Source organism: Mizuhopecten yessoensis, unplaced genomic scaffold (genome assembly GCF_002113885.1).
Source record: "Mizuhopecten yessoensis strain PY_sf001 unplaced genomic scaffold, ASM211388v2 scaffold2307, whole genome shotgun sequence".
NCBI classification, from domain to species: Eukaryota; Metazoa; Mollusca; class Bivalvia; order Pectinida; family Pectinidae; genus Mizuhopecten; species Mizuhopecten yessoensis.
Window position 1 is genome coordinate 529,801 of NW_018404481.1, and position 26,575 is coordinate 556,375.

The window sequence follows — 26,575 nt, forward strand, 5'->3', positions numbered from 1 at the left end:
TTTCTAGATCAAACTAAATTTTGAACTAAGTACAAGCATTCAAAAGCAAAGGCATGTACTTTTGAAATTAATTGTTATTAGAAAAATTGATTTGAAAAAAACCTTGTTACTCCAATCCTGTTAGAAGACTGTAGGGATCATGTTTAAAGGGCAGTTAATTTGGTAGCTTGTTAAATAAAGTGTTCTGATGGATATTTCTGTGTGAAATTTTACATAAATTGAACAAATTTGTGTTGTTTGTCAATTATTTTGAACCAAGATTACGTTTCTATTTTATATATTTATAAAATAAAATTACCGGCTTAAACTGAACTGTAAGATTCAATAATCTAACAGCACTTTGACGACGGATGTGGTCTGACTGCCACCCTGAGCCACAGATATTCCACTCACGAAGTCAGCAGTCTGGGCCGTGTAAGACAAAAAGCATTTGACATATTTTGTGAGAGGAAGGCAACCACTTAGAGTGAGAAAAACTGATTGGAAGGGAGGAGCTGACTTCAACAGATTGATCCGTTTCATTGCTCAAATCGATAGAAAGACAATTAAATAGAGCCACTATGAAAATGTCAAATCCTGAGAAAGAGACGTAAAATTAAGATGGTGTTGAGAGCTGTATTTTACCTTCTGCAAGGGAAAGTGATTTAAAGTTGAAACCGTTCTAGCATTTCATACAGTCAACCCACATCAATTTTAGGTGACTGTATAAATTGCCCTGACAGTGTTTTGTTCAAAAGGGTTATAATATTCAATGTTTCTCTCTAAATGTGTGGCATTAGGAGGACAAAATCTGCTGGTTATGTCCAAAATATTGGAGGGAAATGTTGTTGTTTACATCCTCCATCAGAGGGAAATGTTGTTGTTTAAGTCCTCCATCAGAGGAAAATGTTGTTGTTTACATCCTCCATAAGAGGGAAATGTTGTTGATTATGTCTTCCATGGTGGAAATGTTGTTTTTATGGTCTCTATGAGGGAAATATTGTTTTTATGGTCTCTTTGAGGGAAAAGTTGTTTTTATGGACTCTATGAGGGAAATATTGTTTTTATGGTCTCTATGAGGGAAGGAATTGTTTTTATGGCCTCTGTGAGGTAAATGTTGATTTTATGGCCTCTGTGATGGCAATGTTGTTTATGTTATCCATTAGAAGGAAATGTTATGTCCTTTTTTTGAGGGAATAAAGTTAATGTCCTTCAATAGAGGGAAATGTTGTTTCCTTTATTAGATGGAAAGGTTGTGTCCTCTTTTGGAGGGAAACTTGTGTCCTCTGTTGGAGGGAAATGTCATGTCTTCTAATGGAGAGAAATGTTTTGTCCTCTATTGGATAGAAATGTTGTGTCCTCTAATGGAGAGAAATGTTTTGTCCTCTATTGGAGAGAAATGTTTTGTCCTCTATTGGAGAGAAATGTTGTGTCCTCTATTGGAGGGAAATGTTGTGTTTTCTTTTGGAGAGAAATGTTGTGTCCTCTATTGGAGTGAAATGTTGTGTCCTCTATTGGAGGGAAATGTTGTATCCTCTATGGGAGGTAAATGTTGTATCCTCTTTAGAAGGGAAATGTTGTGTCCTCTATTGGATGGAAATGTTGTTTCCTCTATTGGAGGGAAATGTTGTATCCTCTATTGGAGGTAAATGTTGTATCCTCTTTTGAAGGGAAATGTTGTGTCCTCTATTGGATGGAAATGTTGTTTCCTCTATTGGAGGGAAATGTTGTGTCCTCTATTGGAGAGAAATATTTTGTCCTCTATTGGAGAGAAATGTGTTGTCCTCTATTGGGGGGAAATGTTGTATCCTCTATTGGAGGTAAATGTTGTATCCTCTTTTGAAGGGAAATGTTGTGTCCTCTATTGGATGGAAATGTTGTTTCCTCTATTGGAGGGAAATGTTGTATCCTCCATTGGAGGTAAATGTTGTGTCCTCCATTGGAGGTAAATGTCATGTCTTCTATTGGAGGGAAATGTTGTGTCCTCTATTGGAGGGAAATGTTGTATCCTCTATTGGAGGTAAATGTTGTATCCTCTTTTGAAGGGAAATGTTGTGTCCTCTATTGGATGGAAATGTTGTTTCCTCTATTGGAGGGAAATGTTGTATCCTCCATTGGAGGTAAATGTTGTGTCCTCCATTGGAGGTAAATGTCATGTCTTCTATTGGAGGGAAATGTTGTGTCCTCTATTGGAGAGAAATGTTGTGTCCTCTATTGGAGGGAAATGTTATGTCCTCCTTCCTTCAGTTTAAAACCTCCATTAGAGGGACATGCTGTTCATGTCTATGATAAGAGGTAAATCGTTTTATATTGTTAATAATCGAGAACTATTGTTTATGTCCACCATATGGAGAAAAGCCCATGGGGAGAAAAGCAATGGTAGATATTACACAATGTATTTACTAGGCACTGAGGACGATTCCTGCTTAAAAACAACAATGCATGTCTGCTGCTTCCATACACAGTGACACTTGTTTTAGTTTTATGTGCTTCGTGTGGCATCAGTGGTATTCCAGCTTTTCATAATATAATAAATATTTTTCTCGTAAAATCCACGATTTTCAATTTGTAATCCGCAAGCTTATTTGTAAAAATATCTCCATACTATATCATACAAAATTGGATAATTTGTCCAATGATTTATCAATATTTCTCTGACTACTGTCAATCTGAATTGTGACCTGGAGTGCTTAGCCTTGGTTGAGTGCACACAGGGGAATGGACATGCATGTCCTGGGTTTTCTTTGACCTCAGAGATAGAACCCTGGGACTCTGGATACTAAAGAATGCATACACTTTCTGACTGGTGAGGCTAATATATATTCCAATAGCCCTAGTTAACTTATTGATAGGCAACCATTCACAGCTTCACTGGAAAACACTACACAGATACACAGTACCACTGAAGGTGTATCAACACACTACACAGATACACAGTACCACTGAAGGTGTATCAACACACTGCACATATACACAGTACCACTGGAGGTGTATCAACACACTACACAGATACACAGTACCACCGGAGGGGTAACAACACACTACACAGATACACAGTACCACTGGGGGGGTATCAACACACTACACAGATACACAGTACCAATGGAGGTGTATCAACACACTACACAGATATACAGTACCACTGGAGGTGTATCAACCCACTACACAGATACACAGTACCACTGGAGGTGTATGAACACACTACACAGATACACAGTACCACTGGGGGGGTATCAACACACTACACAGATACACAGTACCACTGGGGGGGTATCAACACACTACACAGATACACAGTACCACCGGAGGGGTAACAACACACTACACAGATACACAGTACCACCGGAGGTGTAACAACACACTACACAGATACACAGTACCACTGGGGGTGTATCAAAACCCACCACCCTACACAGTACCACTGGAGGTGTATCAACATACTACACATATAAACAGTACCACTGGAGGTGTATCAACACACTACACAGATATACAGTACCACTGGAGGTGTATCAACCCACTACACAGATACACAGTACCACTGGAGGTGTATGAACACACTACACAGATACACAGTACCACTGGAGGCGCTTCAACACACTACACATAGACACACTACACAGATACACAGTACCACTGAAGGTGTATCAACACACTACAAAGATACACAGTACCACTGGAGGTGTATCTACACACTACACATATACACACTACACAGATATACAGTACCACTGGAGGTGTATCAACCCACTACACAGATACACAGTACCACTGGAGGCGCTTCAACACACTACACATAGACACACTACACAGATACACAGTACCACTGGGGGGGTATCAACACACTACACAGATACACAGTACCAGTGGGGGTGTATCAACACACTACACAGATACACAATACCACTGGAGGTGTATCAACACACTGCACATATGCACAATACCACTGGAGGTGTATCAACACACTGCACATATGCACAATACCACTGGAGGTGTATCAACACACTGCACATATGCACAATACCACTGGAGGTGTATCAACACACTACAGGGTGTATCAACACACTACACAGATACACAGTACCAATGGAGGTGTATCAACACACTACACAGATATACAGTACCACTGGAGGTGTATCAACCCACTACACAGATACACAGTACCACTGGAGGTGTATTAACACACTTCACATATACACAGTACCACTGGAGGTGTATCAACATACTACACATCTACACAGTACCACTGGAGGTGTATCAACATACTACACATATACCCAGTACCACTGGAGGTGTATCAACACACTACAGGGTGTATCAACACACTACACAGATACACAGTACCAGTGGGGGTGTATCAACACACTACACAGATACACACTACCACTGGGGGTGTATCAACACACTACACATATACACACTACACAGATACACAGTACCACTGGGGGGGTATCAACACACTACACAGATACACAGTACCGCTGGAGGTGTATGAACACACTACACAGATACACAGTACCACTGGAAGTGTATCAACACACTACACAGATACACAGTACCACTGGAGGTGTATGAACACACTACACAGATACACAGTACCACTGGGGTTGTATCAACACACTACACATATACACAGTACCACTGGGGGTGTATCAACACACTACACAGATACACAGTACCACCCAAGGTGTATCAACACACTACACATATACACACTACACAGATATACAGTACCCCTGGAGGTGTATCAACACACTACACAGGTATACAGTACCACTGGAGGTGTATCAACACACTACACAGATACACAGTACCACCCAAGGTGTATCAACACACTACACATATACACACTACACAGATATACAGTACCACTGGAGGTGTATCAACACACTACACATATACACACTACACAGATATACAGTACCACTGGAGGTGTATCAACACACTACACAGATACACAGTACCACTGGAGGTGTATCAACACACTTCACAGATACACAGTAGCACCGGAGGTGTATCAACACACTACACATATACACAGCACTATTGAAGGTGTATCACTATGCTATTAGTTGTTCGGTAATTATATTGTTTTGTCAGTTGATTTGTATGAGATATGTTTGTTTCTCAGAATTTAGAAAAATTGGGGTCGTGCTTTCGATTTGTTGGAATGTGGGAATGTGACACACTATGTTCAAAGTATAAAGGAATGTCGATGTCAGGTATTGTGCTCAATATGTAATGGAATGTAGAAATATCTCTTCTTGTCAGTTGATAAATAAATGGGGTGGTGCTCAATGTTTTTAAGAATATAGACATATGGGATTGTGTTTCCAGTTTACCAGTTGATGTATTGGGTGGTTCTCTGTGTATGTATGGAGATGTATGTGTTTGGTGTGCACCTCGTTTGCATGAAGATGTATGTTTGGATGTCCGCAACACAGTTTGGTAAATAGATGTATGGAGATAGATGTTTTCATTGCAATTACACCAGAAACACAGGACTTCGAGGGTCAGCTATTACGTTATTTGCTTCCTGTGATACCATGAGATCTATAGGCTATATCACCATCGTAGTCAATCATGCGTTATGCTATCGACTTTGTGGTCAGCCAGGCATACAACTTCCTCAAGCTCACAATGTGTTTGCTGACCTCCACTTTCCATATTGGTATTCCAAGCTTCTGTTTTTAGTATTCTGTTATCAAAGGCCCCTACACACTTCAACGGGGAATTGTCCGAAACCATGCATGCCTAGTTAAGTGTTTATTGATAGATTTTCATTTGGGAATGAAATTAAGTCAGTATAAACTGTGTTGTTTATTTGGTTCAAGATGAATTTTCATGTGAAGTTATTGTGCATCATGCAATTTATATTCATCTGAGTGGAAAAAATACTGTCCAAAAGATGGTTTAACTACAAGCAGCCTCTGCAACAGTGAGTAGTAGTTTGAGTCCTCTTGACAACTGTTTAAGAATTAGAAGGGGAAACTTTCGTGTGTGGAAATGTTCACTTTTAGACCCTTTAATCAAAATTGCGGTGTGAAAATATTTGCATTGACAATGGTTCTGAAGTTTGGTTTACAGTAAATTTACATTATATTTTTTTTTTAATTTTTACCCTCTGCAATGAAGTTAGTTGGGGTGGGAGGGATTCAGCTTCTCTGTGTCTCCGTCCATCTGTGACCAGTTACAAGAAAACTTTCGGGAAATTTCATAGGGGATATACTTTACATCAAATGGCCAACCTTTCAGTTTGGGAATTCAAGATGGCCACCATGGCCCCTGATTGGCTGAGACAATAACAGTTATATAACTGGAGTTCCATGGGGCTGAGACTTGTTGATTACTTTGTTGGAGTGATACAATGGGGATATGCCACATAATCAAAAAGGCTTACATCTAATTTTTGGATTCAAGTTGGCTGCTAAGCAGGCCTCTGATTGGCCGAGACATAATGTCAAGTAAGGGGCATTACAGTTTTAGTTTGTTTTAACAGCAAAATAGGTTAGTTTTTAAATCTTTATCATAATTTTGATAGTGATATTTTAACTAAATGTTTGTTTAAGTAGTTCAGTCAAATTAACTTATGTGTTAAACACCAGACATTTCCAACTTTGTACATTTATCATGGACATTCTTAGTTCGTGATATGTGTTTCTAGATTGGCTGCATTTACTTTTAGTTGTGAACATTTTGATAATAAGAATCCGTCCGATTGGCAGATTTGATTTTCATGTACTATAAAACAATATACCATCTGTCCATTTTCTTAAGACACAGTATGATGCTTGTAAAAAGTTGCACTTTCATAATACATTATATTTTATAATATTTCATAAATGATTTTTGTTTTCCTGTGCATAATGTTAGCAGAATTTTATAAATCTATATTGTTTGGCATGAGAATGTAACACCACACCTTTGCCTATTTAAGATATAAAACAGATATTGTTTTCAACCAAAGACTAAGTGCCATTTGTGCTTAGCAATTTATCAAAACTTAACAAATTTCTCAGATATAGCCATAATGCCATAAAAGACACCTTTTAAGTAAACTGGTAAACAATAGTGAACGAACAGGATTTGCGAATTAGAAAAAGGGGTGCTTATATGGGATAGGGCGATTATTATGTCAAATGCTGTACCTGTTATTTCCTATGTAAGTCAGTACAAGTAGTTGTATGTACCTAAGGGGCCCCAGTTTTTAAAAAAAATATTACAAAAAGAGAGTTACAAGTATTAAGGGTGATTCTCAGTCTTAGTGTGCATAGCCTTTGACTTAGATAGTTTTATCCCATTGAGAATGTTATTAAATTTTGAATATTACGCATCACAATTCTCACATTAACACCTGAGCAGCTCCACTTTTCTTATCTTAAGGCTCTTGAAACGTGGGGACTATGAATAAACAATTGATGGAACAGCCTGATTTTGCGCATCCAGATTACATTTTGAGCTCACCATAATTATCAGATGGTACGTGGGCTCCTCAAATTGCCTTTCGTCTGGGTCCAGCATTCACCATATATTCAGCTAGTCTGTCTGTGAACAGTTTTTGTTGTATCTTCTCTCAGAAACTACTTAATGGATCATTATGAAACTTGTAATGCATGATCACTTAGATGGATAAAAAAAAGCAAGATGGCTACCAAGTGGCCATCTTGGATTTTCCATGTTTAGGTTATTACCACAATTTCTCCGGAACTGCTGCAAAGATCATTACAAAACATGGTATACGGGATTCCCTTTATCTGTTGTTGTTCCTCATTTAAATTTTAGGAGATTCAGGGGAAACAAAATGGCCACCAGACCATCTTGTACATTTTGATAGTATGTGAAGTCTGTTACGACTGTTTCTCTGAAATTACCAAGGGATCATGGTGAAACTTTCTATGCGTCCGACCTAGTTTGTCTATAGTTGTGCATGATCCAATTTAGGATGGATCGGAAAACCTTGCATAGAACAAACCCCTCAAAGATCATGTTGTAACTTGGTTCAATGAACCCCTTGGTACCTGTACATGTGCTTGTTCAAGAACAGAACAGAGAAGAGAAAAGACCTGCGTACCAGCAACATCCTGTATCTGCCAATAGTAGGAGCCAAGACTCTGGTATCTTTTATTTAGTTACTTCAAGCTTTGTTAGACTTTTGTGAGCCGTTCAGAATGTTCAATCAAGCCTAATCAGACCTTAGGGAACAACATGATTGGTTTCCAATGGCCATGAAACGACCTGAACACTTCCTAATTATAAAACATTCATGTGCCTAATTTCATATTGTGTATTTCTGTTCCATCCGGTAGATATTTCAATTTTATGTGGTGGATATTTTAGTAATATTTAGTGGATATTTTTCTAGGATGTGGTAATATTTTAGTTACATATTGTAGATATTGGAAGATATTTTTTTCTTGCAATTATCTCTGAATCCAAAATACTGTTCTTTCTGAAATTTTACATGGTGATTCACTGTGAAATGTAGATGTGCAGTACGGGTTTACAAAATTCTAAGGTCAAGGTCACTGTTACTAAAAATAGGGGGGCAGGGGGGTTGGACAGTCCTTTTTTTCGGAATCCAAAAGTCTAATCTTATTTAAATTTGACATGGTGATACACTGTGATATGTAGATATGCAATAGAACTACTAGTCAATTTTAAGGTTAAATGTCAAAGTTACTAATACTAAGACCATGGGGGTAGAGAGGAGGGGTAGAGATGAGGGGGTGGAGGATACGGTCAGGCACATGGCGGGGCCCTGGCTGACCTTTTAGTATTCTGGTTTAGTTACACAGCTTGTATTTTATTTAGTTACTTATGGTGGATATTTTAACAACACAAGGAGGATATTTTAGTAAAACCTACTGTAGGATTTTGATATATAAAATGTACATGTGGATATTAAGTTTTACATTGGTAAATATTTAAACTACACATGATAGATATTTGGTAATGTTTTGGTAGGTATTTTAGCTACATAATTGATAGCTGAGTTACAGAAGGTGACTATTGAAGCTACACATGGTGGATATTTATTCTGTCATGACGAGATTTTTCCATACACACTGCATAATTACCATGCTCACTACCATTATAGTAACAAAGGGGAGTAACTCTTGTGTTGCATATCTGTTTATCTAAATTTATAAATTTCATGTGCATTATTTGTGAATTATGATAACCAAAAAATAATCAGTTTTCAAACTATTACATTAAAAGTACATTGATCAGGAAACTGTATTTGATAATAGTAACAACCTCCCAGTAATTGCCTCCTGTACTATAATAGTAATGCCCTGCCTAAAGTGACTCCTGTCAATAATGATAACCCCCTGCCTTATAAAACCCCTGTCTATATTGAACCCTCTCTATAATACCCTTGGTCTGCAGTAAAACCCCTGTCTAGTGAGACTCTGCTTACCCCTTGTCTGCATTGTCAGGTGTCCCCTAACAGGTGGCATATGGGCAGGTTTCACAGGGCCGAGGTTGTCCCCTGTCAGGTGGGATATGGGCAGGTTTCACAGGGCGGAGGTTGTCCTCTGTCAGGAAGGATATGGGCAGGTTTCACAGGGCAGAGGTTGTCCCCTGTCAGGTGGGATATGGGCAGGTTTCACAGGGCGGAGGTTGTCCCCTGTCAGGTGAGATATGGGCAGGTTTCACAGAGCCGAGGTTGTCCCCTAACAGGTGGGATATGGGCAGGTTTCACAGGGCGGAGGTTGTCCCCTGTCAGGTGGGATATGGGCAGGTTTCACAGGGCGGAGGTTGTCCCCTGTAAGGTAGGATATGGGCAGGTTTCACAGGGCGGAGGTTGTGCAATGTACGGTGGTGAGCTGGCTGTGTGTATAACTGAGTACATATGGACAGCATGCAGTCATCTACTCCACAATACATCACTAAGAAGGGGGTGTTCCCAAAATAGCTGTACCTGCTGTAGCTACCCCAGGCTAGTACACCACCGGCTGACACACCACTGACAGCACCAGGCTGGCTACACTCTCCTCCTCGGTGCTTGTGGAGATAGATGTACAACAAACATTGAGACACACTCATTTTCGAGATCATTGATAAACTACCTCTGGCTCTGTTAGGCTGGCTGGGATGTAAAAATATCTTCCTTATGCAATCCTGTGCTTGTAGCTTTAGGATCAGTTTATTTATAAAGAAGGGTTTTAGTAGTATTTGTTGTGGAGACCCGTGTGTGGATGGATAATGAGTGCGAGGACATAATCGTATACAACAACAGCCACTGATACCCTACGGGAGATTAGCCCCACAGCATGGCTCTTAGGCCAAGTATTGATGTGTGATGCCGTTGGAAAATTACCTGGTACTTATATATATTTATCTCACCTGCAAACTCAGGTGCTTTGATTGGAATACTTACCTGTAGCAATCAAACAGTTCAGTGCTGTTTGAGGGAAAAATTGGTTTTTTTATTGTGCTGTCACAATGCTGTCAATATTTTTCGAAGTTTGTGAAATTTATTCTACATACATGTGAATGTGTCTTTTAAAGGAAATACACAAGTTTTTGTGAAAATTTGGGTTAAGAATATGCCAACATACGAATCTGAAAGGCCAAATCATCAGTCAGCTAGCTCAAAGTCGTCATCCTCCTCGGGTGTAAAACATAAAAAAGTAGGAGGAGGGCATGGTAAGACGCGAGACAGTCAGCTTCAACGCCAGGCTTCTATGACTAGAGACGGGGGACACGAGGACAAGATTCGCCGGCAGATGCACAAACAGGAAAGCAAAGACAGTGGTATAGTAACGGAAATGTACACGCGCCCGAAAGACTTGCCAGATACCTCTAGCCATCACAACAAGGGAACTCTCTCTAAAGATCTCGCTTCGCCACGCGCTGAAAGTAGTAGCAAAGACATGCCCAAGGAGATGTCCCGCTCAGAAAAGGGGGGAAGTTCAAAAGCTCGCAAAAGTGACTCGGCCAAACGGTCATCTAGTGTTAAGGGAAGCAGTAAAAAGCGACCTGGTAGTTTAAAACACACCTCACCAGAATCGGACCAGCATGCCCGTGGAGGGCAACACGAGACGGAGGTGAGTCTTGCATGACATCAGTGTAATCTTGTCTTTCCTCTTCACTTTCAGAAACTTAGCCAATCACCTGTACGCAAAAGTTTATGAGACACAAGAAGATATGTGTCGAAAACGAAACGAAATACGAATAGCTAACATGCAATTGGCTGCTGTGAGGGCACAGGTATGTAATGGCTGTTGTTTCGCGTCGTCACTGTTGTCGTTTTGTTGTTGTTCTTGAATGTTGTTTTGTTGACGTTATTCATTACACAGAACAAAACGTGTTGCACTGAATTTTCAATATAACTGCAGCATCTGTATTTTTATTATTTATGAAATCTTAAAATCTACAATTTGTTGATTTTTTGGAAGTGGGGATTTAAAATCATTTTCTCTAGACAATATAGGGGGTAGCTAATTGCTAAATATTTGTGCAGAATTTGAACAAAACTGTTGTATAATATTTGCCTTTTTAGTCAGGTGAAGCCGGTGATACTTTTTCCTAATATTTACATGCTAAATGTTTTCACCAATAGGTGGTCCGAAATAAATATTGTCAATACAATTACTTGAAGGCTGTGTTTAAGGGTCTAACAAAATTGCCTTGTTATAAAAAAATGCTTATTAGACCTGGTGAGGTTGTTATAAATATTGCTTATTAGACCTGGTGAGGTTATTATAAAAAAAATTGCTTATAAGACCTGGTGTGGTTGTTATAAAAAAGTTGCTTATTAGACCTGGTGAGTTTGTTATAAATATTGCTTATTAGACCTGGTGAGGTTGTTATAAATATTGCTTATTAGACCTGGTGAGTTTGTTATAAAAAATGCTTATTAGACCTGGTGCGCTTGTTATACAAAATGCTTAGTAGACCTGGTGTGGTTGTTATAAAAAAGTTGCTTATTAGACCTGGTGAGTTAGTTATAAAAAAATTGCTTATAAGACCTGGTGAGGTTGTTATAAAAATTGCTTATTAGATATAGTGAGGTTGTTATAAATATTGCTTATTAGACCTGGTGAGTTAGTTATAAAAAAATTGCTTATAAGACCTGGTGAGGTTGTTATAAAAAAATTGCTTATAAGACCTGGTGAGTTTGTTATAAATATTGCTTATTAGACCTGATAAGTTTGTTATCAATTTTAATTTAAGTTGGATTTTAAATTAAGACAAATGAACATAATGGTAGTCATTAGCGGAGGTGTCTGTAGGCATGTATTGGCTAATGAAATAAGTGCAATGTTTCTAAAAGCTTTCATGGGAAGCTGTTCCTTACATATGGTTTCTATGTAGTGTCCCTAACAACACAGTACGAAGATTGATTGCATCCGTCCCATATCTAAGTAGATGTAGACAATGTATCAGTTGATTGTGAGATAACCTGTATTGACCTCAGTGGTACCGGAGGAATCTATAGACCCAACATATACCTTGACCTCACTCTCACTGCAGGAATCTGACACCCCTCCCCTCCCCAACACCCTCACCCACACACCCTACTCGCCATAGTGATATTACCACTGGTCAGTGCCTTCACATATAAACACATGTTGTGAAAACAGCAGGGGTTTACAGCAAAAACGGGCCATGTGGGCCTCTTTTGATGTGAAACTAGAATGCCATCTGTACTAATGGCTGGTTCTGTATGTTGATAACACAGATTCTTCATGCTCCAATTTATCTAAACTGAGCCTTTATCCTCTATACTTAGAAAGCTGTCTTTCTGCATGTATTACAATATTTAAAGGATATAAAACCTTATGTCTAAAATTCCAGTTTCACAGAAATTCTGGCGTTTACATAAATACCATAATACAGAAAGTTCTAAGGGTAATTATAATTGCCAGAATAATGAAAATCGGTTTTGGACTCGAGGACTCCATGCAAATAATATGAAGAGGACTCGGGGCAAATAATATGAAGCTGCCGCAGAAGTAAACATTTGGTGAAAGAATTTTCACCTGTTATGTTTGTTATGCATTTTGTTCAGTTAACTAAAAGGTAACTTATGGTTGTGTACCTATCTATAGACTTAACTCATGTAGGGGCAAGGTAAATCCTGAGACCCGGCCTTCATTTTGAAAGTAGACCCTCCTCAAACCTCCTGTAGGAATAATTTATCGCAAAGCTTCAAGCCTGTCAGCATGGAATCATATAGCAGAGAAAAATATGAGAAATTTCTTAGTATTATACAGTGTGTAGAAACTAACTATTTTAGCCAGCTAGTAAAGTTTTGCAAGTAATAATTAAAACATATATATGCTAAATTGGAAACTCACTTGCAAAAGTTTGTGTTCTTTTCATCAAATATGATACACATAAAGTAATACTGAAAACAGATACTGCTAGAAGCAAACAATCAATGATGCATGGCGGACTAAGGCTATTTTGTGGATATATTGGTGATTATTGATATTGTATTTCCCCAGAGAGGCAAACAAATCTACTTGCTAAAATTTTGATTGATAGATAAAATTAATTTAACTAGTGTATTCTTAACTTAACATGTATTTTGCTGGAAAATATGTTTTTAAATCCTGATTTTGTGTTGAAAAATTTAGAAAATTTTAGAATATTTTATATGTAATATCAAAGATTTCTGTTAATCTCATAATTAGGTTTTATATGTTGTGACTAAATTTAGACTTATAAGTTAGATAAGTGATGGAACATCAACACCAAGGATTGTGTACATGTAATATTTACTAGTTCACATGTTTCGGATGGCTTAAGGTAAACTGTCATCAGGACCAGTTAGCCTTGTACATCATTTCTTTGAAAGATATTTAGACATGCAAGAAAATTACTCTTTCATATTGTATGTGGAATTTTTAGAAAATTCACTCAAGGCGAGGGTTCGGATATTCCTCCAGTGCCTATAACTTTCTAGTACAATCTTTCTGTCTTTCACACATATTCTTGAAACATTCTCTGCATCTTACAGGGTTTTGTCTATAGAGAGAGCCATTCTTATAGTAGAGTGTCCCCCCACTTTCCGACTGTATACACAGGGCATAAAATGTGAATTTACGGTCATTTGTGTTAGTCCATCAACAATTATACAAAGACTTTTGTAGGTCACTTGCCTTTGCAGGGATCGAGTTAAAGCATTTTGAAAATTATCCCCTGTAATGTTGCAGAAAAGTATTACAATGATAATAGCAGTGTTTAAGCTCCCTGCTTTGTAATCAAAAGGTCCGGGGAGTGAGTCAGGAAAATGCCAAACTCTTCTTTACAAGCAACAGCAAAGCTAGAGCACTCAGATCTGTTAGTTCTGTCTATGCTAACCATGCTTAACTGAACTTAATTAGTGCTATAGCTACTGGTTCTGTCTAAGCTTATTTAATTACCTGCATGCTTAACTGAAATCAATTAGTGCTGTAGCTACTGGTTCTGTCTAAGCTATAGCCATGCTAAACTGATAAAAACTAGAGCTATACAGATAGCTACTGGTTCTGTCTCAACTAACTATAACCATGTTTAACTGAGCTAAACTAGTGCTATATCTACTGATTCTGTCTAAACTAACTATGCATGCTTAACAGAACTTAACTTAAATGCTAACTCATCTGAATCTGTCTAACCCTTTCACCACTGAAGACCATAATGGACTCATCCAGAGCAATGCATGGTAGACTCTACTATAGTTACCTACNCTGAAGACCATAATGGACTCATCCAGATCAATGCATGGTAGAGTCTTACTAAAGTTACATAGGGGTGAAAGGACTAAGCTACCATGTTTTACTTGCATATTTCTGTAATCAAGCAGGTGGAAGGGGATTGAAATGGGGCAAGGACACCGATAATGGGTTAACTACTAAGATGTTCCATTAAATGTATCCCCTTCCAAAACACACTGACTTATCCTAGCCAACTGTTGAGCCCAGCCAGACTATTAGTGTAGTAATAGCACTGTCAAGCTCCCGTTAATGTCAGAAAGTCCCTAGCTGATCACAATTCCCCCGAGAAAATTAGTCACCAGCCTTAGATGTCTACTGGGTCTGTACATTACCAGGACGAAAAAGGGGAACATTTCTGTATGTGTTGTAATAATTATCCAACTGGACAGACTGTTACTGTATGTGTTGTAGTGATCACCAATTGGATATTGTAAGGAGGGATCATAACTGCCTCTAGTTTCATGAAAGTTCCTTAAACTTAAATTAAACAACTCCTTAAATCATGATCGTTCCATATCAAGTAGCAATATTGGATTTAAAGAAAAAAATTAAGTAAAAATTTCAAAGAATTTCCAAAATTTAAGGAACTTTAGTGAAGTTCGGGCCTGCATCCCTTGTAATAATCGTTCAGGCTGCATGGTGTTACACAGGCAGGAACTGTTAAAGTACTTTATTTATTGTAATAACCACCCCACTGGATATTACAGGGGGATCATTACAGTATTTGCTGTAATAGCTAACCCAGGTGATATTACAGGCAAAGACCACAAAGATTTTTTGTTACATATATTTAAAATACTGTAAGAAACACATTTATTATATATCTGTTGTGTATTTAAACGATCAGAAACTGTATATCAAACTTTTACAAGTTATGTTATAAAACTTATATGCAACATGTACAAGTCAATAATCCATGCAGTGATGTAACTTCTCAGCTGCATGCCTTCGTTACTAAAACAAAGCTGTTTCTTTTTCATGCTGATAAAAGATTATGAGTGCTTTGGAATCAACTTTGCATTTTTATCCGATTTAGAAAAGATCCCAGGAGAAAACAAAGGGAATCCTAAGGCTATATATAAACTGCTGCACTAGTGGTATACGCCTGATAACTCCATAATGTTCTGAAACAGGCAGAGCAATTAAGACTCCCTAACTCAATAACAAAGTATACTGCAGCATCTGTATCTTTATTATTTATGAAATCTTAAAACTTACAATTTGTTGATTTTTTTGGAAGTGGGGATTTAAAATCATTGTCTCTAGACAATATAGGGGGTAGCTAATTGCCAAACATTTGTGCAGAATTTGAAAAAAAATGTAGTATAATCTTTGCGTTTTTAGTCAGGTGAAGCTGGTGATACTTTTTCCTAATTGTTCACTGTTCTGGTGCACTAAATCAGCACTCTGTAATATCTAGATGAATCATTAATCAGCTTCAACAAATTTTTAAGAACCTGGCTTTCTTTCAGTTAGAGTGCAAACCGTCTGGTTAACAGGGCTAAGTGAAGCAGGGAAAGGATCTAACTCGGGAGTTCATTATGAAGACGTGTTATGGTCACTCGACTGAAACTTTAGCTCTGGTATTGACCATTTTCACCCTAATGATATCAGACCAAAAGCAAATTGGAACTCATGTAAGATTTCACGGATGAAGGGATTAAATTATTTTGATCCAGTTTCTGTTTATAGCTTATTATGGGAGAGTGTTGACAATTGTCATGATAGGAATATACTTTTATATGTGTATGGATCTCAACTCAGATCAATACTTAGGAAAATCGGTTATTGATGAAGAAGATCTCGGTTGGAATCTGTTGGCAGCTTTTTCGAATACAATGGTGAGGCCGAATTCAAGCCAGGTTTGTCTCCAAACTAGTGGTCATTTTTTATCCATCTTTATGGTCACTATACTGATTCAGTCTCATGGTCACTTTTGATGCACCTAGTCCAGTGGTCACTTTTATTTCATCCTTATGGTCACTGCTGATCCATTCAGTCGGGGGCCTTGGTGGTCGAGTCCAGGTTAAGGCCTCTAGACCTTCACCATTGGGTCGCGGGTTAAGGCCTACGTGGGGCAGTCGCCAGATACTTACTAGGCTGCAGGTCGGTGGTTTTTCTCCAGGTACTCCGGTTTTCCTCCACATCCAAAACCTGGCACATCCTTAAATGACCATAACTGTAAATATGACATGCAGACTACTTATCCACTCTGTTTACTTTAGTGGTCATTTTGATTATCTTTAGTCCAGTGGTCACTGCTGTCCACCCAGTCCAGATCAGATTCAGTCTTATACATGCACTAAGTAATTAGTTGCTTTAAAATTAACATTCCCTGCTATATGTAATTGAGTAAACTGATTTAGGATCGACACAAATGATCCAATTCAAGTCATCTCAGAAGAATTATTTTGTTGTTAACCAAAATATATGGAATGTCTCGCTGGCGATAATGTAAAAAAAAAAGAAAACATGAAACATTTCAAACTTCTAACTTTTTGAGACAGTTCTGGGCGAAACAAACATTGAAAACATGTGTTGCTTGCCAAAGTTATTTTTATATATTAATACATTTTATTTATAAAAAATAAGTCCAAAAATAAATAAATGTGAAATTGACAAATGCATAAAGTCTGTTAATACTCTCCCAGTTGTAAACATGATAGATTTAAACATTAACCAACAAACGTTTAAATTTTACCAAATTAATCATAAACCTTTCAAGCCATTTTACATAGTGCTGAAACGAATAGACTCAAACAACTGTCAAACCCGAACATGTTCGTGTACACTTATTTTGGCTACTGTATGAATACCAGATGATATTAATGAGGTTCAGCAGAAGAGAAATTGGCATTTAGTCCATCAATGTAAATAAGTGCCAAGTTTATAGCTGTTCTGCAGCCCATCTCCGCCACCCTTTAGAACTTCCATATGGCCGCGAATTAATATCTATATCCATAATGTACTCAAGAAATGTAAAAAATAGTTGGTGCTGCAGACGTCAGGTTTGACTTGTGTGGTGCTACAGACGTCCGGTTTACCTTGTGTGGTGCTACAGACATCAGGTTTACCTTGTGTGGTACTAAAGACGTCAAGTTTACCTTGTGTGGTACTACAGATGTCAGGTTTACCTTTTGTGGTGAAATAGATGTCAGGTTTACCTTGTGTGGTACTATACAGACATCAGGTTTACCTTGTGTGGTGAAATAGATGTCATGTTTACCTTTTGTGGTGCTACAGACGTCAGGTTTACCTTGTGTGGTGCTACAGATGTCAGGTTTAATTACCTTGTGTGGTACTACAGATGTCATGTTTACCTTGTGTGGTGCAACAAACGTCAGGTTTACCTTGTGTGGTACTACAGACGTGAGGTTTACCTTTTGTGGTACTACAGACGTCAAGTTTACCTTGTGTGGTACTACATATGTCAGGTTTACCTTGTATGGTACTACAGACGTCAGGTTTCCCTTGTGTGGTACTACAGACGTGAGGTTTACCTTGTGTGGTACTACAGACGTCAAGTTTACCTTGTGTGGTACTACAGATGTCAGGTTTACCTTGTATGGTACTACAGACGTCAGGTTTACCTTGTGTGGTACTACAGACGTGAGGTTTACCTTGTGTGGTGCTACAGATGTCAGGTTTACCTTGTGTGGTACTACAGATGTCATGTTTACCTTGTGTGGTGCTACAGACGTCAGGTTTACCTTGTGTGGTACTACAGACGTGAGGTTTACCTTGTGTGGTACTACAGATGTCATGTTTACCTTGTGTGGTGCAACAGACGTCAGGTTTACCTTGTGTGGTACTACAGACGTCAGGTTTACCTTATGTGGTGCTACAGATGTCAGGTTTACCTTGTGTGGTACTACAGAAGTAAGGTTTAACTTGTGTGGTACTACAGATGTCAGGTTTACCTTGTGTGGTGCTACAGACATCAGGTTTACCTTGTGTGGTACTAAAGACGTCAAGTTTACCTTGTGTTGTACTACAGGCGTGAGGTTTACCTTGTGTGGTGCTACATATGTCAGGTTTAATTACCTTGTGTGGTACTACAGATGTCATGTTTACCTTGTGTGGTGAAATAGATGTCGGGTTTACCTTGTGTTGTGAAATAGATGTCAGGTTTACCATGTGAAGTACTATACAGACATCAGGTTTACCTTGTGTGGTGAAATATATGTCAGGTTTACCTTGTGTGGTACTAAAGACGTCAGGTTTACCTTGTGTGGTACTACAGATGTCATGTTTTCCTTGTGTGGTGCTCCAGACGTCAGGTTTACCTTGTGTGGTACTACAGATGGCAGGTTTACCTTGTGTGGTGCTACAGACGTAAGGTTTACCTTGTGTGGTGCTACAAACATCAGGTTAACCTTATGTGGTACTACAGATATCAGGTTTACCTTTTGTGGTACTACAGATGTCAGGTTTACCTTGTGTGGTGCTACAGACGTAAGGTTTACCTTGTGTGGTGCTACAGACATCAGGTTTACCTTGTGTGGTACTTCAGACGTCAGGTTTACCTTGTGTGGTACTATACAGACATCAGGTTTACCTTGTGTGGTACTTCAGACATCAGGTTTACCTTGTGTGGTACTACAGATGTCAGGTTTAATTACCTTGTGTGGTGAAATAGATGACAGGTTTACCTTGTGTGATAATACAGACGTCAGGTTTACCTTGTATAATTCTACAGATGTCAGGTTTACCTTGTGTGATAATACAGACGTCAGGTTTACCTTGTGTGATACTACAGACCTCAGGTTTACCTTGTGTGGTGAAATAGATGTCAGGTTTACCTTGTGTGGTGTTACAGACATCAGGTTTACCTTGTGTAATTCTACAGATGTCAGGTTTACCTTGTGTAATTCTACAGATGTCAGGTTTACCTTGTGTGGTGTTACAGATGTAAGGTTTACCTTGTGTGGTGCTACAAACATCAGGTTTACCTTGTGTGGTACTACAGATATCAGGTTTACCTTTTGTGGTACTACAGATGTCAGGTTTACCTTGTGTGGTACTACAGATGTCAGGTTTACCTTTTGTGGTGAAATAGATGTCAGGTTTACCTTGTGTGGTACTACAGACGTCAGGTTTACCTTGTGTGGTGAAATAGATGTCAGGTTTACCTTGTATGGTGCTACAGATTTCAGGTTTACCTTGTGTGGTGAAATAGATGTCAGGTTTACCTTGTGTGGTAAAATAGATGTCAGGTTTACCATGTATGGTGCTACAGATTTCAGGTTTACCTTGTGGGGTACTTGTCTGTATTTGTGTACAATGTACTTGTTAGGTAGTTTCTTTCAAACTACCAGACTGATGTCTGTTAAACTTGGCACATTTGAGCAATATTTCATTTATTTTTGTCGAACTGTTTAAGGGATTATGCCCCTTTATTTCAAAAACAATTGTCAATCCACCTTTTCCATGACTACCAAAGAGTTTCAATGAACTTTTGTATAAAGGATCTTCTGTTGTTGTGCACCTTCATTTAAAAACTTATTTCTTCTTCACATAATTAAGCAGAGATTTGCTTCTTAATTATTCAAGTTAACGTCCCTACTATTAATTGCCTAATTGAACTTCTTTGAAACTTCCAAACTGGTTGATTTGCATGAAAATTTGCATACACCTTTAATACATGTGGGGGCCCCATTATTAGCAAGCCTCTGCATGGGTAACAGTTCTTGTTTCTTTTGAAAATTAGCATATTTGAAATATTTTAAAGCAACAAAAGCATACATCGACACATAAATGGTTTCTGGAGGCAAGCCACAGGTCCCTTTATCGAGCTGATAATTCATATAATTCTTTTTCATTGGTGATGGTTTATGCAACAGGAGGATTATTTCGAGTTGTGACATAGACATCATGATTCAAGATGGCCGCCTGATAACCAAGGATGATAGGACCTCGGGGACTACATGACTGTATATGTAACAGCTAAAACATGCTCCAACTGCCGATCTTTTTTATTTGTATGGAGTATAGCGGGGTTTATTAACCTCAGATGGTACCTTGCGGAGCTGTGTTGGTGAATCTTCAACTGCTACGGAGTCATTTACTGTGATCAAGTACAGAGTATCTATTTCTGTGTAGGGTTTACATTAGGGAACAATGCATGCATATGCTTCTGATGATTCAAGATGTGTCGCGGTCTTCTCATAAATAGCTGATTATGTCGTTGTTTTCTTGTTTTACAGTTTTTTCGAGGAATAATTGCCGAGTACAGTTAAAACTGCTTTCTTCTGCACCTGTTTATTAATTCCCAGGTCAGCCATTACACTGCCGTGATGTTGATTAAAAGTAGGAGTTTATTAACGGGGTGATAAACACCTTCCATTACTTTTATTCGTTAAAACCCCAAACAATGGAATATTTTATGATTTTTACCCTTTGACTTTGTGCTTTTGAATCCCTGGTCTGTGTGTCACATGCAGTAATTAGGATTTTGAAATACGAATGTTTTTGCACCAGATTTCTAAACAAAATTAGTATTAAAGCTGATTTTTAGCTCACCTGGCCGAAGGTCAAGTGAGCTTATGTCAGGGTGCGTCGTCTGTCCGTCAGTCCTACCTCGTCCGTCAACTTTTCCTTTAAACAACTTCTTCTGAAGAAGGACAGGCCTAGAGCCATGATATTTGGCTTAAAACTATGTTGGTAGGAGCCCGACAAAGTTGAAGAACGAAAATGACCTTGACTTACTTTCAAGGTCACAGGGGTCAAATATGTCAAAACTTCAAATGACTTCTTCTGAAGAACTAAAAGGAATAGAATCTTCATATTTGGCTGATGGCTTACTGGGATGGAGCCGAACAAAGTTTGAGAATGAAAATGACCTTGACCTACTTTCAAGGTCACAGGGGTCAAATGTGTCAAACACTTCAATGACTTCTTCTGAAGAACTGAATAGTATAGAATCTTCAAATTTGATTGATAGCTTCCTGGGATTGAGAACGAAAATGACCTTGACCTACTTTCAAGGTCACATTAGCCAGATATGTCAAACATTTCAAACGACTTCTTCTAAAGAACTGGAAGCCATAGAACCTTAATATTTGGCTGGATATTTCCTGGGAAAGAGCCAAATAAAGTTTGCGAATGAAAATGACCTTGACCTACTTTCAAGATCACAGGAGTCAGATATGTCTAAAACAACTTCTTCTAAAGAATTAAAAGGCATAAAATTATGATATTTGGCTGGTGACTTCCTGGGATAGAGCTCACCAAAGTTTGCGAATGAAATTGACCTCAACCTACTTTAGAGGTCACAGAGATCAACAACATTTTAAAGGATTTGTTCTTAAGAACTGAAAGGAATGGATTCATAAGATTTGGCTGGTAGCTTTTTGGATTAGAGCTAACCAATTTGAGAAGGAAAATGACATTGACCTACTTACAAGGTCACAGGGAAAAATATGTCAAGCAACTTCTGAAGAAAAATCAAAAAGCATAGAGTCTTGTAATAATATTTGGCGGGTTAGTTTCAGCAGATGGAGCCGACAAAGTTTGCGAGGTAAATATTTTTAGCGCATTATAATATTTAATGAGAAGATTTTGCTATGACTGCTTAAATATTCAGGTGAGCGATACAGGCCCTCTGGGCCTCTTGTTTTATATTATTTTTCTCCATTGCTATTCCTTTTGAAAATTATTTGATGGTTGTTTTGATATCCTTTGCTATTAATATTTCTGTTCACTTTGATATATACCTATAAAATATTACATGTTGAATTTCTTCATATGTATGAAAAACCAAATGAATTTTTAATGGAAAATATTAACATGCAGAAAAGTGAAGTCCAAAATGTGTTTTTACTCAAGAAATTAGGGTCTAGATACAATGGATAGTTTGTTCCCATTTCAAGTAGTTACAAACTTTTGTCTCAAGCTTTCATGTCCAAACATGTAGTCTGTATGTTAATGTGACTTCCACCGTTTGAAGCTGCCAATCTTTGTATCCTCACTGCAGTATAATAAATATAATTGTGTATGTTGGCGTCCGACTCATATTGAAGTATTCAAGTTCTAGAATGACTCCTGAGTGGGTTTATACATCTTTATGGAATTATAGAGTAAAAGAAGTATTGTTTAATTATTGATCAAAAAGTGGGCAGAAGTATGTATTACAGAAATAATTCACTGATTTTACCATTAACACAAAAAAAAGTATTAGATCCTTCATCTGTAAAATGATTTACAATATTCATCTTTCCATAAGTCTAGGCCTAGGGGGGCAACAAATAATCTCAAATTAGGGAGGTTAAGTTTTTATAGGTCAATGAAATACCATTGGTTGGCATTTTTACTGAACTGTAATATATAAGGGTGGGCTTATTACCAGGCATGGGCTTATTGCTGGATAAATATGGTAATTGAAAGTTGATATCATTAATAATCCCCCAATGGTACTACAGAGGGGACTTTAGGTGGATTTATGGTTTGTACTGCATCAGTCTATCGGATGATCCAGTCAGCACCTACTCTTCGCTGTCACCTACAATTGCTTAATTTTGTATGTGAGAGTGTCTTCAGAGGGCAGATTGATAATAATAGTAATGATATTTAGTTTTTAGAGGGAACAACTCATTTGGCAAACGATAAAGGCTTATATCCCATGAGGCCCTCTTTGAAGAGGAAAACAAAACATGGATGCAAACTGAATTCCGTCTCATGCCCCACTAAGATGAGAGTTACGGCCCTTTGTTTGTTGTTGAAACATTGATTGCTTTGCCTTGTTATTTTCTAACCCTGAGCTTACATACATAATCCAAGATTGTGAGACACCTTGCAAGTTTGTTGTGACATTAAAATGAAAACAATTGAATGACGTCATATTTTATCTCAATCAGAGGACGTTATATTATTAGCTGTGCGCCGTGAGTGACTCTGCCTACAAAGTATCGACTTTTACACAATTCCTTTTTAGGAGTTGCAGAAAAATACTGCTAATGATTCCCCACTTCGGGGGAAGGGAAAAAATACTTTACCCCCTGTAGAGTTGAGATGGAAAAATCCCACCAGCTACATGTATGTAGGTTACGATTGTTAAATTATTGTCAAACGTTCTATTTAGGGGGCGGAATGATTCCGTTAATCACGAGCATGAGTTCATCGTCAGTAAATTATGGTAATATATGATTCGAAGAAATGTCAATCGGCTTTTGAGTGGTGCTTATTCTACACATTGGTGGCTTAATATTATCAGATCCTAATGCATGCTCTCCATTTGACATGCATGCAGTTTATAGCAAGCATGTGATCCCTCTAAAAGCATTCACGCTGCCAAACTATTGCTCAATACACTGGAAGCTATACAGTGCAAGTCATAGAGAGAATTACTGGCTTTCCGTGAGAGATGTTAGTGACAGATTGGAAATAATACATGTTTTCTCGAACAAAAAGTGACAGTCTCCATCAAATTTGAACAATAGTTTGTCTTATAAGTGGATGGCATGGAAATAAACATTGATCATTAAAGGAAAATTTAAAGAGATTGGTATAAAAACTAACGTGTCACAAAGTATTGTTAACCCTGTAGAACATGCAATGATCGCCTCCATAATTCGTGTGCGTGGCCCGGTCTATTGTGTGCTGATCCAGGGGTGACAGGACTCGCCACAGACACACGGGCTTGATTAGGCTTTTGAAACAATTACTCGCCATTGTGTAACATACTGCGGGGTAAAATACCACCGTGTAAAATACAGCCGGGATGCTATTGATTTTTACCCACTGGGGAGAAACAGCCCCACAACGCTTGTTACTCCAGTGCATCCTGCACCAGTGTCATGGAGTACTTTGTTCCCGTCATACCCCACTCTCTACAGTTAGATACAATTTGTCTCATCATAACACTCTCCCCATTGTTACATATATATGTACGTAGCATCGTCCATTTTACATTAACTTCTCTCTGTATGAGTTTTGTCATTATGATACTTGTTGCTCTCTATTATTAGATAGCTCTATTTCCATCATCCCTTTTCCATTGTTGTGTTGATGGGATGGCAGTGAAATGTGAAGATTGGGTGGCACTGTATTGTAGGGTTGGGATTGTCGTATATTGTGTGGTTGGGATTCTTGTGTATTGTTTGGGACGGAGTTTTGGTGTATAGCATTGATGGGAGTTTGGTGCATTGTGTGGATGGGATTGTGGTGTATTGTGTGAATGGAATTGTGGTGTATTGTGTGGATGGGATTGTGGTGCATTGTGTGGATGGGATTGTGGTGTATTGTGTGGATGGGATTGTGGTGTATTGTGTGGATGGGATTGTGGTGTATTGTGTGGATGGGATTGTGGTGTATTGTGTGGATGGAATTGTGGTGTATTGTGTGGATGGAATTGTGGTGTATTGTGTGGATGGAATTGTGGTGTATTGTGTGGATGGAATTGTGGTGTATTGTGTGGATGGAATTGTGGTGTATTGTGTGGATGGAATTGTGGTGTATTGTGTGGATGGAATTGTGGTGTATTGTGTGGATGGAATTGTGGTGTATTGTGTGGATGGAATTGTGGTGTATTGTGTGGATGGAATTGTGGTGTATTGTGTGGATGGGATTGTGGTGTATTGTGTGGATGGGATTGTGGTGTATTGTGTGGATGGAATTGTGGTGAATTGTGTGGATGGGATTGTGGTGTATTGTGTGGATGGGATTATGGGGTATTGTGTGGATGGAATTATGGTGTATTGTGTGGATGGAATTGTGGTGAATTGTGTGGATGGGATAGTGGTGTATTGCATGGATGGGATTGTGGGGGATTGTGTGGATGGGATAGTGGTGCATTGCATGGATGGGATTGTGGTGAATTGTGTGGATGGGATAGTGGTGTATTGCATGGATGGGATTGTGGGGGATTGTGTGGATGGGATAGTGGTGCATTGCATGGATGGGATTATGGTGTATTCTGTGGATGGGATTGTGGTGTATTGTGTAGATGGGGGATTGTGGTGTTTTGTGTAGATGAGACTGTTGTGTATTGTGTGGATTTGATTGTGGTGTGACGTATAGATTGGATAGTGGTGACTTCAGGGATAAAAGAAAACTGTTGAAGAGATAAGGAACCTTAGGAATGGCAGGTATTAATTATGAAAGCAGCATGTGTGACAACACAGGCAAACCATTAGCCCTAATGTACATGTACTGTTATATTGGCAGTGTGAGGTAACGCTGTATTCTGCCACCTTGTATGTGTAATCCACCTCAACTTCGGGAATGTTATTGACACAGTGGTGCATTGTGGCCCCTCTGTTTAAGTGGTTAATTGTTACTTCACACATAATTACATAATATTCATGTAAATTGTTTTAGAGTTATCTCCCTTAGATTATTTATATCAACATTTCCTAACGATTCCAACTTGCCTGAGTGTATCAATGCATCCATTTTTGTGAAGCTATTAATTAACTATATCCAAATTATTATATGTTACAAGTTAATTCTCAGGTTTCTCAATGTGTTTTTTTGGGGGGGAAAAGAAGGTTTCCTCATGATGTAGGATATACCCTTAAGGTAAATTAAGATACAGGTCTATGAAATAATATACTACAAAAGTATGTTTTTAAAGACAAAAACAGGTCCATATTATATGTTTTGGAAAACTCTTATTCTAAAAGTACCCCCATTATGTCGCAATATAGATAAAGATATCTGTACCACTGGTAGAAACTGTAACTAAGTATTGGACACTGTTTTTAGGTCACCTGAGCTTTAGCTCAAGTGACCTATTGCTATCCGTTTTCGTCTGTCGTCGTCCGTCGTCCGTCGTCCGTTAACATTTTACATTTCAAACTTAAAGTCAAGTTCTGCTGGGCCGATTGAACTGAAAGTTGGTAGGAATGATCGCCTCATGGTCCTGACAAAGTGTTGTTATTTTT

The 26,575-nt window shown here is 38.4% G+C and overlaps 1 protein-coding gene across 1 annotated transcript in view; it reads left to right on the plus strand.

Moving 5' to 3' along the window:
- Nucleotides 1-26,575, plus strand: part of LOC110445468 — a 243,428-nt gene that overhangs the window by 129,160 nt on the left and 87,693 nt on the right. Inside the window, exon 10 of the mRNA XM_021490120.1 lies at nucleotides 11,085-11,196. Within this exon, the coding sequence (XP_021345795.1) occupies nucleotides 11,085-11,196 (112 nt within the window). The remainder of the gene's footprint in view (nucleotides 1-11,084; nucleotides 11,197-26,575) is intronic.